We start from the raw sequence: 16,840 nt of genomic DNA, 5'->3' as shown, positions 1-16,840 counted from the left end.
GGGATACAGTCTCAGAATAAGACTGAGAAGAGGAGAAATTTCTTCACTCAGAGGGTGGTGAATCCTTTGGAATTCTCCGCCCCAGAGGGCTGTGGGAGCTCAGTCATTGAGTATGTTCATGACAGAAATTGATAGATTTGTACATATTAAAAACATCAAGGCCAGGATTTTATGGCTCTGCCGCAGTGTGTCTCCCCTTGGCGGATGCGGCGAGCCATTTAAATCTCCATTCAGATCGGCAGGATCGTAATATCCTGCCGGGTGGGGGTGGGGTGGTGGGGGAATGACGTCACATCCTGGCTCAAGGGATATGGGAATAGTGCAAGGAAACAGTGATGAAGTAGGAGATCAGCCATGATCTCATTGAACAGCTGAGCAAAGTAGAAGGGCTGAATGGCCTACTCCTACTCCTATTTCTAATGTTCATAAAAAGGAAGTTTGAGTTTGTGAATGCCAGTCAAGTCTGCGATTGGGAAGTTCAATGGTGTCCAAAAATGAAGAGTAGCAGCTACCAGACTGACCGATTCTTCCTTCCGTGGTGTGGACGAGTTGTGGCGGGGGAACTGGACTCACCTTTTAGAGGAGCAGGCATCAGGGCAGGTGGGGCATTTCTCACAGTGGTCTCCATATGCCCCGCCTTGGCAAACGCACTTCCCACACACACAGCTGCCCCGCCTGCTGCAGATGGACCCTAAAGCGGTCATACAGCTGTCGGTCTTGGTGGTGCAGTTGCAGTAACTGTTGATCCAATTCGAGAAGCACCTACACTCCCCGCATTCACACTTGCCATTCCCTGTGGTGAGTGGAAAAAGGTAGTTAGGCTCGGAGCGGCAAACATTGCTGATGTGGTACACTTGGATTTCCAAACAGCATTCAATAAGGTGCCACACAAAAGGTTACTTCACAAGATGGAGTTGGGGGTGATATATTAGCATGGATGGAGGATTGGTTAACATAAGAACATAAGGAATAGGGGCAGGAGTAGGCCATTCGGCCCCTCAAACCTGCCCCGCCATTCAATAAGATCATGGCTGATCTGCCCCAGGCCTCAATTCCTCTTTTGTGCCAGCTTCTCATAGTCCTCAATCCCTGATATTTCAAAAATCTATCTACCTCTTCTTTAAATACTTTCAGTGATCTAGCCTCCACAACTCTCTGTGGTAGAGAATTCTACCACATTCACTATCTCTGAAAAGAAATTCCTTCACATTTCAGTTTTAAATGAGTGTCCCCTTATACTGTAACTATGTCCCTAGTTCGAGATTCTCCCACTAGTGGAAACATCTTCTCAACATCTACCCTGTCAAGCCCCCTCAGAATCTTGTATGTTTCAATAAGATCATCCCTCATTCTTCTAAATTCTAATGAATAAAGGCCTAACCTGTTTAGCCGTTCTTGATAAGTCAACCCCTTCACCCCAGGAATCAGTCTAGTGAATCTCTTTTGAATTGCCTCCAATGCCAGTGTATCCTTTCTTAAATACAGGGACTAAGACTGTACACAGTACTCCAGGTGCGGCCTCACCAACACCCTGTACAGTTGTAACATGACCTCCCTATTTTTAAACTCCAACTCCCTAGCAATACAGGCCAAAATTTCATTTGCCTTATTAATTATTTGCTGCACCTGCATGCTAACATTTTGTGTTTCATGCACAAAAACACCCAGATCCCTGTGCTGTACTTTTTTGGAGTCTCTATCCATTTAAATAATAGTCTGCCTTTTGATTCTTCCTACTAAAGTACATCACCTCACAGTTCCCTACATTAAACTCCATTTGCCAAGTTTTTGCTCACTCATTCAATCTATCTGTATCTCCTTGCAGATTCCTTATGCCCTCATCACAACATGCCCTCCCACCTATTTTTGTATCATCAGCAAAATTTGGATACATTACACTCTGCCTCCTCCTCCAAATCATTAATATAGATAGTAAATATTAGAGGTCCTAGGACTGATCCTTGTGGCGCTCCAGTAGCTATGTCTTTCTAACCTGAAAAAGGTTAATCCCGACTCTCTGTATTCTTTATGTTAACCAATCCTCAATCCATGATAATACATTACCCCGAATAATGTGAGCTCCTATGTTTTACAATAATCTTTTATGCGGCACCTTACTGAATGCCTTCTGGAAATCCAAATGCACTACATCTACTTGTTTTACTTTTATCAACTCTGCTTGTTATATTCTCAAATAACTCTAGCAAATTTGTTAAACATGATTTTCCTTTCACCAAACCATATTGATTCTGTTTTCTGTTTGATTGCGTTAAGCTTTTCCAAATATCCTGCTATTTCTTCTTTAATGATGGACTCTTAGCATTTTTCCAATGACAAATGTTAGGCTGGCTGGCCTACAGTTTCTTGCTTTTTGTCTCCCCCCACTTCTTGAACAGGGGCGTCACATTAGCAGTTTTCCAATCTGCGGGGACCCTCCCAGAATCCAGTGAGCTCTGGAATATTTCGACCAATGTCTCCACTATCTCTGCAGCCATTTCCTTTAAAACCCTTGGATGCAGACCATCAGGTCCTGGCGACGTGTCTGCCTTTAGTCCCATTAGTTTGCCAAATACTTTGTCCCTCGTGATGGAGAATGTTACAGGATTGTTCATCCCATTAGCTCCTTACTTATCTGATATCTTTGGGATGTTTATAGTGTCCTCCACCATGAAGACCAATGCAAAATATTGGTTTAACTTATCAGCCATTTCCCTGTTCCCTGTTATCAGTTCTTCAGTCACATCCTTCAAGGGTCCCATGCTCACTTTAGCCACTCTCTTTCCTTTTATATACCCGTTGAAGCTCTTGCTGTTTTCTTGCAGTTTACTTTCATACAGGGAGGCAATGGCGTTGTGGTATTGTCACTGGACTAATAATCCAGAGACCCAGGGTAATGCAGTCCACGTGGTGTGGGTACACCCACAGTGCTGTTGGGAAGGGAATTCCAGGATTTTGACCCAGCAATGGTGAAGGAACAGTGATATATTTCCAATTCAAGATGGTGAATGGCTTGGAGGGGAACTTCTAGGTGGTGATGTTCCCATCTATCTGCTGCCCTTGTCCTTCTAGGTGGTAGCAGTCGTGGGTTTGGAATGTGCTGTCTAAGGAGCCTTGATGAATTGCTGCAGTGCATCTTGTAGGTGGTACACACTGCTGCTACTGTGCGCTGGTGGTGGAGGGAGTGAATGTTTGTGGGTGGGGTGCCGATCAAGTGGGCTGCTTTGTCCTGGATGGTGTCAAGCTTCTTGAGTGTTGTTGGAGCTGCACTCATCCAAGCAAGTGGGGAGTATTCCATCACACTCCTGACTTGTGCCTTGTAGATGGTGGACAGGCTTTGGGGAGTCAGGAGGTGGGTTACTCGCAGCAGGATTCCTAGCCTCTGACCTGCTTTCGTAGCCACAGTATTATATAGCTAGTCCAGTTCAGTTTCTGTCAATGGTAATCCCCAGGAGGTTGATAGTGATCTCATGTTTTTATTGCGCACACTCTGAATGTTAACAGCCTCCTTCTCTCCCACACCATGGACCATCACCCCGCCAGCACTCTGCCTACCTCTTTCACCAATATAAGGGACACGTAGATGAAAAAATATTAAACAGACAGGGAAACTGAGTGTGGAAAGTGGGCCAGAACTGTCTGTCCATTGGAAGTGAAAGAATGAGACAGAGAGAATGAGTTAGAAAGAAAAGGCAGAAGGTGAAGAAAAACAGAGAGAAGGGAGAATAGGAGAATGTGAGAGAGATGAGAGATGGAAAGAATAAGGGGATGAAAAGAAAGAGAATATAATTAAGACTGCAGGAGAGGATGAGAGAATGAAAGAAAGAACAAGGAATTGCTGGGTGGGAAATAGGGTTGCCAACCCTCCAGGATGAGCCTGGATTCTCCAGAAATTGAAGATCAATCTCCAGGACACTGGCCTGTGCAACCCTGGAGAAAAATCACTGGGACATTGAAAAAGATTGGTTTTTTTTTTACATTTACTTTGAACATTTTTCTTTGCTTTTTGCTTTCAGATCAGTGTAGGAAGGTAGTACTTCACAAGGCTGGATGTGTTGGCTGACGAATGGCTGGGGTGTGGAGGTAAGTCATGTAATGAAACCTCCAGGACTACATTTAATCATATGTGGCAACCATGACTTGGTATGAAAATACCAAAGCCCTTCCTGTTCACTTTCCATCATTCTGGTATTGGCATGGAATGGAATTGTTGACTAATCAGTGACCAATCCCTAACAATGAGTCTACACCAGACCTGATTATGAGGGGAGAAAAGGTCTCAGTGGCAGAGAGCTCTGGGACTCATAGGTCTAAAGTCACTTGCTCCTCCTAAGCCACGCTTCACTCACCACATGTCATGTCTCAAATTACTCATCTACTGTATCATTAAGTTTTATTTGCTGAAAGAAATCTGTTTAAAGAGAAAGGAAGAGTAAAAGACAAAAAGATTGGGATGCCATTAGGAACCATGCTGTACTACTCTCTGTGATCATTCTGCTCTAATACACACTGTTAAACACACTAAATGAGATTCTGCATCTTTTCTCATTCATGTGCTTTTAGATGGCTAGAGAGACAATCCTGTGAGCAGTCTACCCACTTTCCTTCCCAATCTAGGAATGTGGTATGAAGTGATGATTAGGGGAGAGATTTTTTTAAAAAATTGTTTAGCTTGGGCATTCCTAACCTTTGGCTATCAACAGGGTATGATTAAGTTATCTGGTTTTAGCTAAGTGTGGTATGTCGCTGTAGGGAGGAAATGCAGAGTCAGTAATGGGCAAATCAAAATATAGCATATATTAGAACGTTTCAAATAAACCTGTCCTCTTGTAGTATTGATGTTTATCACATGGAAATTTCTGGCACGAATGAATAATTTACTCATATTTAATTTTAAAAAAATGCACATAAATTGATTACATTTAGTTATGAAAAAATTCAATGCAATATTCATAGTTTTCATAAGTTCTCATTAATTCTGGGGAGTTGTTTTGTGGTGACAAGTGAAAGTGGGAGTGGTGGGACCGGTGGGTGGTCTGCATGGTCTTTTTTCCTGCCCGAGTGCTCCATGGACAAAATCATTTGAAAACCATCGATCTAATCAATGTTTTCAAAACAGCAAAAGGATTCAATAAGATTAGAAACCATTTCCTTTCTTTTATTCATTCATGGGATGTGGACGTCACTGGCAAGACCAGCATTTGTTGCCCATCCTAATTGCCCGTGAGCTGAGTGGCTTGCTAGGCCATTTCAGAGGGCAGTTAAGAGTCAACCACATTGTAGTGGGCCTGGAGTCACACACAGGCCAGACCATCCAAGCACGGTAGATTTCCTTCCCTAATGATGGTTGTCATGGTTACCAATATGGAGATTAGCTTTATATTTCAGATTAATTAATCAAATTTAAATTCCATCAGCTGCTGCAGTGGGATTTGAACCCATGTCCCCCAGATTATTAGCCTGGGCTTCTGGATTACTAGCCCAGTGACATTACCACTACACCACCACCTCCCCCCTCTTGTGACAGAATGCAGTACAAGGGGCCAGAATCTTAAAATGAGAGTTAGGTTATTCAGGAGGGAAATTCAGACACCCCTTTTCACACAAAGGGTCATGGAAATTTGGAACTCTCTCCCCTAAAAAAGCTGTGAATGCTGAGGGGTTAATTGAATTTTCAAGATTGAGATTGGCAGGTTTGTTTAGCCCCAGGCATCAAGGTAGGGAACAAAGATGAGCTTAGGGACAGATCGGCTATGATCTGACTGAATGGTGGAACAGGCTTGAGGGACTGGATGGTGCTATGTTGCTACTGAGTGGATGTGGTGCTATACTGAAGTCTGGATGCCCAGCCTAAGTGCAAATCTGCACTCATTTAATTCTTTAAAACATTTTACTACCTGTCACTTTAAACAATAATCAACAAGATGCTGAAGTAGAGTCAAATATGGGTCAGAAACTGGGCTATGATTTTAGCATTCATGGTGTGAAAACAGAGAGAAGCAAAGTACCAACCCATTTATTATAAGCGATAAAGGTGGGGTTAGATGAAAAAGGGTGAGAGGAGGTTCATGTGGAGCGTACATACTGGCCTAGACCAATTGGTCAAATGGCCTGTTCTGAACTGTAAGTTCTGTGTAATACTATGGCCCAATGTGAAGCTCCAGTGTCACTGAAGAGTCTTGCTAACAGTGATCATGGGCAGAATTTTACAGCCCCTCCTGCCAGCAGGATTTTCCAGTCCCATTGAAGTCAGTGGACTTTTGAACAGCTTGCTGCATCTCACGGCCTTGCCCCCGCTGCAGTTTTGAAGGGGTGCAAGAAGAGAGAGAGACCTGGGGATGTTTGTACACAAATCTCTGAAGGTGCAGGGTAGGTTCACAATGCAGTTAACAAAGTATAGGGAATCCTGGGCATTGTAAATAGATGCATTGAGTATAAAAGGTGGCAAGTTATGCTGAACCTATACAAAATACTAGTTCAACTTCAGCTTAAATATTATGTCCAATCTGGACACCACACTTTAGGAAAGGTGTGGAAGATATGGAGAGGGTCCAGAAGAGATTTACCAGAAAGGTTCCAGGGATGAGGGATTATAGTCACTTGGAGAGACTGGAGAGGTTGGCAATGTTCTCCTTAAAGCAGGGAAGAAAAGGGGAGTGTTTAAAGTCATGAAGGGTTTAAACAGGGTAAATAAAGAGAGACTGCTTCCAATGGCTGAAGGGTCAAAAACCTAAAGATACAAGCTTCAAGTGATTGACAAAAGAACCAGATGTGACATGAGGAATTGTTTTGTAAAGTAATGCATAATTAGGATTTGGAATGCACTGCCTGACGTGGTGAAACAGATTCAATAATAGTCTTCAAAAGGGAATTGGATAAACACTTGAAAGAGAAAACAAGTTGCAGGGAAATGGGGAGAAGAGCGGGCAAGTGTGACTAACTGCTTTGCTCTTTGAAAGAGCTGGCACAAATTTGATGGGCCTAATGGTTTCATGGTTTTCTTCTGTGCTGTACTATTCAATGATTTATCTATCTGTGAGTCAAGTCACCAGCTCAATCATAAACTGAGAATCTATGTAGTTCAGGCATAGGATTACTGAGTACCAGGTTGTAGGAGGTGAACTTGGTTCTGAGCATCAATTGCCAGGTGTGTTAACTTGGAGCCACCTTGATCCCAAAGAGACCATATTCACCTCGCTCCAAAGGAGAAGGTACAACGTCTTAGGAGAGTGATCACATAAGATGTTTTTCAGATGGACATTGGATGAGGATTGAGAGTAGAAAGTTGCTTCCCTATTCATTCCTCCTTATTTGAATTTGAGTTATTGGGGTAACTGTTAACATCTCAAAATTAAATGAGGTCTCCAACCCAGAATTATGAAACTTAAGAGCTGAGCCAACATCTGACTGGGATCTTTGCCAGTAATTCCTTTGGTTTCACCCGGGCTCCAGTCTGGTGATTGGGATTATGGGGGAAGGTGCACCTCCAGTTTGTTGAGCCAAAGGAACAAGTGAAGGCTGTCTGTTTGACATCTATAAACTACAAGATTCCTGAAATCGTAAGCTTCAGGAACTGGACCATGGCAAACTTCCTGTGCGCTTTAGCTTTGGGTCCCTTCAGCTTGATGAATATTGTGAAACATTAATTGTCTGTGATTGGTAATTAAAGCCAAGCCTGTGTGTGTGGTATCAACATGAGGCAATGTTAAACATTCCACTCGGAAGTGAATACATTGCATTAGCCAGGAACCAAATGATGAACCAAACCCTGTTCCTTAAATTTCACCCTCTCCGCTGCCTAAAAGCCTGCCGGCGGGGGAGCAAGAAATTCAGGCCCTAATGTGTCCTAAAATGGATACCGAGCTAACGAAGGAGACAGGAGGGGTCAGGAAGGTCAAAGGGGTGAGTTTTAATTAGCGCCTTCAAGACCAGGTACAGGAGTAGATAGAGAGAAGCCTAAGCTTAGGGAAGGTTTCTGAATTCCCCCTATCTGGAGTTGTCCATTTCTAAACCTGCTCTGTAAACTGTTGCACTGTGCTCGGAATTGATCAGAATATACCAAGCTTGGTTCATTAAGTTCCAATTAAAAGAGCAATACTTTAATGTAGAAGCCTTGTGTTAATTTTTTATCAAGTGACTGAAGTTTATTTCTGACTTGGATCCCCGTGCTCCGAGCTGAATTTTGATACATAAGCCTTGAGATTTCCCCCAGAATATCTCTCCATCCCATCAGAACTTCTGCTGGCTCTCTGCCATCGGACACAGACTCAGGTCAGGCCTGGATAATCTGCAGAGTGGGGCCGAATCCTAGGACAAGTGACTGAGCTCATGGGGAGCAACTCACAGGCCGTGGGCCTTTGGCAGTTTGGGAGCCAGGGAAGAGGGCAGAAGTGTTGGCTGAAGTGTGCCATGCCAGAACAGGGGTGATGGAAATCTCCCATCCCCCAAGTCAACTCCATAGAATGGGCAAAAGTCTGATCCCGGGGAACATTTGTGTCTGGGCTGCTTCTTGTAATATTTAAAAACTACTCTGAGCTGCTGTTTGGAGGTGCAGGTTGTAATGCCAGCGATCTTCAGAACCACCTGTCAGCCAGACAAGTTCCTGAGACTGGGGTCTAATAGGACACTACACTTGGTCCCGACTGAGGCTCAGGGTAGGGGATGTCCTGCCCCTCACCCCAGCTTCATCAAATAGCAGCTCAGCGAAGGCCCTAGCCCATGAGTCCATGCAGGTTAATGGGTGTGGGACAGGTTTGTGGCCATTCCACTTGTACTGTTTCCTCAGGGGTTCTGATCAAGTTACACCAGACTAGGAAAACCCCAGGGAATGTTCCATTCCTTGGTGCCTCTCATAAAGACTTTGTTCCATGGCACCTACCTCACATCTGAGGATGTCCCAAAGCAGTTGTTACAGTATCAAACAGGTTGTACATAGCAAGATCCCACAAACACCAGATGAAATCAATGGCTAATTAGGCTGTCTTTAGTGGTGTTGGTCAAGGGAAGAACGGTATCTAAGGCACTCTACTCTTCAACTATCATCATGGCATCCACTTCAACATGTACGTGGGACCTCGGTTTAATGTCTCAGCTGAAATACAGCATTGCCAACAATGTAGCACTCGCCCAGTATTGCACTGTTTTGGGCTGGGGTCCTGGGAAAGGATTTGAATCAAACCTTCTAACTTGGAGGCAAGAGCGTAATGTCCCCTTCCCCACCCACCACCAGTGGCATTGGGACTATGGAACTTGTCATCATATAGTTTCATTGAGCTGAATGACATTGATGCAAAGGAAGGCAAAATAAGCACATGATGGAGAAAGGGACAGAAGGATATGCTGGTGAACTGGGTTGGAGGAGGCTCCAACACTGTCACGAGCCATTTGGGTCAAACACTATTTCTGGACTATAAATTTTATAACTTTAAGCCCCAGGACTGGTGGAACATGTGCTGAAGGGAGGTGGGGTGTGAAGGTCGAGGGGGGGGGTGGGGGTGGGTAAAAGTTAGATTCTAAAAATATAGGAAACTCAACCCAAATGCACTGTGAACATATCTCAGATTTTTGCAACCTTTTCAATTTAATACCAGCTGGCTGGGTTTCTTAGGACTCAGGAAACCCAGCAGTTAAAGGGAGGCCGGAGCAGCTGGATCCAGTAGGTAAGTGCCTTTCCAGCACTGCTTATGGGCAGAGGACCAGGTGTACTACCCTCCCCCACTCTCCGGCTAAAGCCTGGAATACCAGGATCCCCCCCACCCCACCCCAAAATCACATTCTCAATCCGATGGGAAAATTGAACAAAAAAAATTCAAGTGAAATCCTGTTGTTACATTTGGCAGGACATCTGACTTTCCTGTATTTCTCCACTTCTTCTAGATATCTGGGGTCCATGTAATTCATGCCTTCAGGTTTGTCTTACATGAAGGTTTAATAAAACTAGAGTAAAAAATGCAACATGATGATAAAATTTGAATTATTTGTAGATAATTGGCTTAAAGAGGACTACAGGTGTTAAAACTGCAAAAGTATAAAATGCGTATGATAAATGAAGTGAAAGAAAGATGTGAATTTATATAGCTCCTTTCATGACCTCAGAACATCCCAAAGCCCTTTATAGCCAACGAAATACTTTTGAAGCGTTGATCACTTTTGTAATATAGGAAACGTGGCAGCCAATTTGTGCGCAGGAAGATTATATTAAAATGGTGTGTTTAAACCCAGATTGGAGAATTTGACTTCAAACCAATGGTTAACCTGCTCCAGAGTCATTAGGCATTACTTGATTTTGTACATGTTTCAGTCAGGATTTTTGGGAGGAAGCATCAGAAAAAGGAAGTCTGTGTCCAGGAAACACAATGACAGACACATCCTACTGGCCAATGATAGACAGGCACTGAGACTGCTGGTCAACTCTTTCAGGTAGCAGAGGATTCTGTCACTCACCTGAGCACAGCTTCCCCTTGTATCGTCCACAAGAAAAGTCATCGCATTCGCAGAACTTGCCGGATATGATCCCAAACGTATTACTGTGGCAGGAGCACTGTCCGCAGACGCATTCCCCGCGGTTATTGCAAATGGGGTCGCCTTTCTTTGGGGAGCAGGTAGCTTGTTCAATCACTGAGGAATCGCTCTCTGTGCACTCACAGTGGGGTCCAAAGTGGCCTGGAAGACACTGGCACACTCCGCACTCATAGGTTCCCGTGCCATTACACTGAGTGCTGTTTTTCACTGCATTGGTTTCGCACTCGCAGTCACACTTGAAATTGACGGTCACCTCCAGAGTATCTTGAAACAGAATGGGCTTCAGAGTAAATGTCTTAACTTTCCCATCCTTTGGACAGTCTATGGCCTCTAGTTTTACAGTGAAATTCACCTGGGGACAAAGAAAGTACTTGTATTTATATATAGCTCAAGATGTACAGAAGTGATTTGCATCTAATGGATTAAGACCATAAGACGTAAGGACAGAAGTAGGCCATTCAGCCCATTAAGCCTGCCCCGCCATTCAATGAGATCATGGCTGATTTGCTAATCCTCAACTCCACTTTCCTACCTTTTCCCCATAACCCTTGATTCCCTTATTGATTAAAAATCTATCTCAGCTTTGAATATAATTAATGACCCAGCCTCTACAGCGCTCTGTGGTAAAGAATTCCACAGATTAACAACTTTTTCTGAGAGAAAAAATTCCTCCTCATCTTAAATGGGTGACCCCTCACTCTGAGAATATGCCCTCTAGTCCTAGACTCTCCCACAAGGGGAAACGAAGTCTCAGCATCTACCCTGTCAAACCCCCTAAGAAGCTTATATGTTTCAATAAGGGCCCCTCTCATTCTTCTAACTCCATTGAGCACAGGCCCAACCTACTCAACCTCTTCTCATAAGAAAATCCCTCCACACCTGGAATCAACCGAGTGAGCCTTCTCTGGACTGCTTTGAAACAGTCACTGATGTTAGAAAGTGATTATGGCAGTCAATTTATGCCATTATTCAATCAGCAATGAATTGACTGACCAGAACTGTCCTTGGTAGAATTGACCCAAGGAAGAATATTGGCCAGACCAGGAGTAAAATGTCCTACTTTTCTTCAAACAGTGGCCATGGGATCATTAAGATCTATCTGAATACATAGCATGATATTTCATAGCTCACTATTGCTCTATAGCTTTTTATTACACTTGGACTGATATAAATAGTGAATGCTATTACTCTATAGATCATGAACAGTTTGTAACTTTCTCTTACCTTATAGCTTTCCATGACTTTATGGGTGTACCTACACCAGATGAACTGTAGCAGTTCAAGAAGGTAGCTCACCAGCATCTTCTCAAGGGCAACTAACAATGGGCAATAATTGCTGGCCCAGCCAGCAACACGCACATCTCATTAATGAATTCAAAAAGCAAACTTTTTTTTTTAAATCACATATAATCTCAAATGTCTCCACTGGTAAACTTTACTCTAGAGATTGCTAAAGTTCTGTGTGTTCCTGTTACTCTAGGCCTGTTATTACTTTATGGGTTGCTATTATACTAAAGATTACTACTGATTCTTGGATTGTTACTGCCGTACAGGTTGATGCTTCTCTGTGCTCCCTATTAACCGCTGGGTTTACCAGTGGAGACATTTGAGATTATATGTGATTTAAAAAAAAAGTTTGCTTTTTGAATTCATTAATGAGATGTGGGTGTTGCTGGCTGGGCCAGCAATTATTGCCCATTGTTAGTTGCCCTCGAGAAGATGCTGGTGAGCTGCCTTCTTGAACTGCCACAGTTCATCTGGTGTAGGTACACCCAGAGTGCTGTTTGGGAGGGAGTTCCAGGATTTGGACCCATTGACAGTGAAGGAATGGTGATATATTTCCAAGTCAGGATGGTGAGTGGCTTGGAGGGGAATTTCCAGGTAGCTGCCCTGTCCTTCTAGATGCTAGTGGTCATGGGTTTGAAAGGAGGCTTGGTGAGTTCTTGCAGTGCATCTTGTAGATGGTACACACTGTCTCCACAGTCCGTTGGTGATGGAGGGAGTGAATGTTTGTGGATGGGGTGCCAATCAATTGGGCTACTTTGTCCTGGATGGTGTGAAATTTTGCCTTGATGTCAAGGGTGGTCAGTCTCACCTCACCTCTGAAGTTCAACTCTTCTGTCCATGTTTGAACCAAGGCTGTAATGAGGTCAGGAGTTGAGTAGTCCTGGTGGAACCCAAACTGAGCATCAGTGAGCAGATTATTTCTCAGCAAGTGCTGCTTGAAAGCACTTTTGATGATCAAGAGTAGACTGATGGGGCAGTAATTGGCTGAATTGGATTTGTCCTGCTTTGTGTGTACAGGAAATACCTGGCCAATTTTCCACATCGCTGGATAGATGCCAGTGTTGCAACTGCACTGGAACAGCTTTGCTAGGGGCATGGCAAGCTCTAGAGCACAAGTCTTTAGTACTATAGCCGGAATATTGTCAGGGCTCATAGCCTTTGCAGCATCCAGTGCCTTTATCCATTTCTTGATATCACGTGCATTGAATCGAATTGGCTGAAGACTGGCATCTGTGATGCTGGGGACCTCCAGAGGAGGCCGAGATGGATCATCCACTTGGCTACATCTGGCTGAGGGTTGTTGCAAATGCTTCAGCCTTATCTTTTGCACTGATGTGCTGGGCTCCCCCATCATTGAGGGTGGAGATATTTGTGGAGCCTCTTCCCCCAGTGAGTTAATTGTCCAGCACCATTCGCGACTGGATGTGATTCATTTTTAAATGAGCATATATAAAGTCAGCTCTCACAGGCAAGGTTAGAGCTAGAGCAGGGGCCAATTCATTCAAATATAGATCAGACAGCAACAAAATAAGATTGGACGGGATATTCGAGCAGGAGAGAACCTAGACACCATTCAGAAAAGGTATTACATATGGAGGAAGTGTTATTGGAATTGATGCCTTGACTCTACATACATAAATTCAGCCAATAATATAGCCCAGCTGGCTGTCTGCCAAACTTCATATCCAAGTAGTGTTGTCAACTGGGATTAAATGTATTCCTGGAGATTTCATCATATGACTGGCCCTCAGCTCCAACCATTAGTCAACCAACACATCCATCCTTGTGACATACTAGCTTCCTATGCTAACTGGAAAGCAAAATACTCATTAAAGTTGGATGATGCTTGACTGTCAGCCAAACAGCCTGTGTTTCCCCATTTTCAATATTTTTAAACCTGGTAAAGAGAAACATTCAAAGAAAATTTTAAAATAGTCCACTTATTTTCATGTCCTGTTGCCTTTTCTCCAGGATTGCATACACCAATGTCCCGGAGATTGATCTTCAATTCCTGGAGGGTTGGCAACCCTATATCCAAGTTTTGAATTAGTATCAGGACTTAGTCACACAAAGTTGAGGAACAGGCACACATGGGGAAGAGAGTCACTGAAACTATTAGAAGGTTTTAATTTATTCAAAAGCTCTTCTGAATGGTGTCCAGATAAATGACAGGTGTGGGAATCAATTTAACCCCCTGCACCTCAGCTGGATGTTCCCTTGTTGCACTACCCAAAGTAAGAGGAAAATCAGGCAGAGAGGCCGACCGCCCCAGCTTATGCCATCCCTGGAATTTCCCCCTTCTCACCACCTTGTGGTATGGAAATACTGGCTGGGAGCTAGGGCCCAGAATTCAAGGCAAGCTACATGCCTGGTACTGGCAATTCCAGGGTTCCCCTGGATGGAGGGTTTGGGGGGGGGTGGTGGGGAGGGGGGAGAGGAAAGCATTAGCTCCAGGCCAGTGGAGGGACAGAGCTTAATAGAAGGCATCTCTTCCACTCTTCAGGCTTTACAACTGTAACTTGGCTGAGACTTCTTGGTGGCAGGGATCCCACTGGGTACCTGCTTTGTCCAAGTAATGATCCCTGACCCAGAAAACGGCAGAGTCAGGGCAGTAGGGGGGAACCCCACCCCAACTTGCCATCATGAGAGAATGGAAACATAGTTCCCAGCTTCCTTCCTCCCTGCACAACACCTCCTATTTATCTGAAAATGCTGACTCAAGCTGTCTTGAAAATGCACTTTTGCCTCTGCTATTCTGTCCAAAGTTTCATTTTGAGTTTTGGTCTTTAAATGCAGGAAGACTTTCACATTAGTCCTAAACTTTGGCTTTCTCCAGTTTGAACTGACTCTTTCTGGTCCATATCAGAGGCATGCCATGGAACACAAGAGTAAAACATTGACTATTATGTCCATCAGATGCCTCTAGGGATTGAACTATTGCCTTTAATGTATCTTCTGTGAGCTGGCGTTCCTTGTCATGTACATTTGGTTGGGTTTTCTGTGGAAACTTCCCCCTTATCAAACAAAATGGTAAATCAGCACAGCATCATCATCATCTTCCTCGGGAAGGCCTTGTGAAGTACCTTGCAACTTTGTTTTCTATGTTCCGGGCACTTTTATCAATGCAAGTTGTTGTTGGTGTCGTCATCCTGGCAATGGAGTTGAATGGAGGACACCGAGGTGATGGGGAGCACCTTGAACAACCACAGACTGATGAAGGTCTAAGATACTCTGGCTGACCCAGTTTGTTCATATCTGCACAATGTATCCCTTGCTCAAATCTTCTCCTTTTCATCTGAAGACATGTTCCCCAAAGAGATGTTGCTCATTGAAGTAATATCCTTTTATAGGAGAGGGTTAAGTTAGGAAGTACAGGGCCTGCATATTGCTGCCATCTCAGAAGCCAACAAAGTCATGAGCCAGCCAATAAAAAAATGTGAGGAGCAACTATCAGTGTGTCCAGGTATGTCAGGAGCAGTCAGTATTGACAATGTCACCCCAAGAAAGGACTCAAAGCATGACAAAGTTGCCCATAGTGGGTATCAGAATTCCATGGCGGTGACAACTGACACAGTACATACTCTGGCTAGAGCAGTGATGATGGGGGTTGGAATAAACTTTTTTTTGGCATAGTGGTTTTGTCACTGGACTAATACTCCAGACAGCCAGGGTGGTACTCTGGGGATCCAGGTTCAAATCCCACCATGGCAGATGATGAAATCTGAATTCAATATAAATCTGGAATTAAAAGTCTAATGATGACTATGAAACCATTATCGATTGTTGTAAAAACCCATCTGTTCACTAATGTCCTTTAGGGAAGGACATCTGCCATCCTTACCTGGTCTGGCCTACATATGACTCCAGACCCACAGCAATCGTGTCCTGGAACAATCGGTTGCCAGAATGTTTAAGCAAGAAACAATCCCTGTTTATGTTGCCTGCACTGACTTGCTTGTGCAGCTATGTTGACAGAGCTAGTCCCTCTGAGAGCTGCTGTCTATTTAGTTGAGGCTTCTTGCATATCCTTCCATTGAATTGGGTGGCACTGGGACATTGGTCCCTTTGATTTCCTCTTTACTGTGGGGTACCTTCTTCTCCAGAAATGGAGCCCAATCTGATGGTCCCTTCTTTGAAAGTGCTTAACTTGGGTGTAAGTAGAGCCAGATCTTTAATGGTTTATTAAGAATCTAAGTCCCTCCCTCATCCTTAGGTCCATGCTTTCTGCATCCCAGGATGTAACATGAGGGGAAGATGATGGTCCCTTGGCTGAACTCCCGTTGTAGTTCAGGAATCCTTTGATTGAAGATTTAATTTACTCAGCCTTCCAACACAGCATAATTAACTGGTTCATTGTATCCACTGATCATCTTTTTTCCTTCATGTAGAACAAAAAAAAAATCATATAGCACAGAGGGAGCTTATCCATCTACTGTGCTTGGGATGGCTCTTTGAAAGAGCTAGCCAATAACTTCCATTCCCCTGCTCTTTCCCCAGAGCCTTGCAATTTTTTTCCCCATCGAGTATTTGTCTAAATCCTCCTGGAAAGTTACTATTGTATCTGCTTCCATCACCTTTCAGACAGTGCATTCCAGACCATAGCAACTCGCTGCGTAAAAGTATCTCCTTTCATTGCTTTTGCCAATTACCTTAAATCTGTGTTCTCTGGTTACTGACCCTCTGGCCAGTGGAAAGAGATCTTTCCATTTACTCTTACAAAGTCTTCCCTAATTTTAAATGGATATGGAATTACAGACACTCATTGAAATTTCCAATTCCATTTATCCTGTCCATTACTTGAGTACATTGGTTCTCTGTCACCCTTCCTCACCAACTGCAGAGAATCCAAATACCTTGTCTTAATTTAACAATTGCTCCACATCCTCACCCCGCACCCCAGGCTGAATTTCATGGCTGAGGTGGTCTGATCTACCCTGCCGTAGCTGTCTCTGGGAGCCCTGACAGAATTAAATGGCCATCAGGCAACCTTGTGTCTGTTGTCAGGGTCCCTGTGCCTTTAAAGATGAAGGTCCTT

The 16,840-nt window shown here is 43.8% G+C and overlaps 1 protein-coding gene across 1 annotated transcript in view; it reads right to left on the bottom strand.

Annotated features, from left to right (window-relative positions):
- The window catches only part of LOC121269256 (integrin beta-3-like), a 103,393-nt gene that overhangs the window by 25,473 nt on the left and 61,080 nt on the right, over positions 1-16,840 (bottom strand). The window contains exons 10-11 of the mRNA XM_041173816.1: positions 10,441-10,870; positions 574-793 (exon numbers count right to left, since the gene is read on the bottom strand). Coding sequence (XP_041029750.1) covers positions 574-793; positions 10,441-10,870 — 650 coding nt within the window. The remainder of the gene's footprint in view (positions 1-573; positions 794-10,440; positions 10,871-16,840) is intronic.

This window comes from Carcharodon carcharias, chromosome 23 (assembly GCF_017639515.1).
Source record: "Carcharodon carcharias isolate sCarCar2 chromosome 23, sCarCar2.pri, whole genome shotgun sequence".
NCBI lineage: Eukaryota > Metazoa > Chordata > Chondrichthyes > Lamniformes > Lamnidae > Carcharodon > Carcharodon carcharias.
Note: the sequence above shows the minus strand (reverse complement) of the source record. Positions and strands in the feature narration are given on the sequence as shown.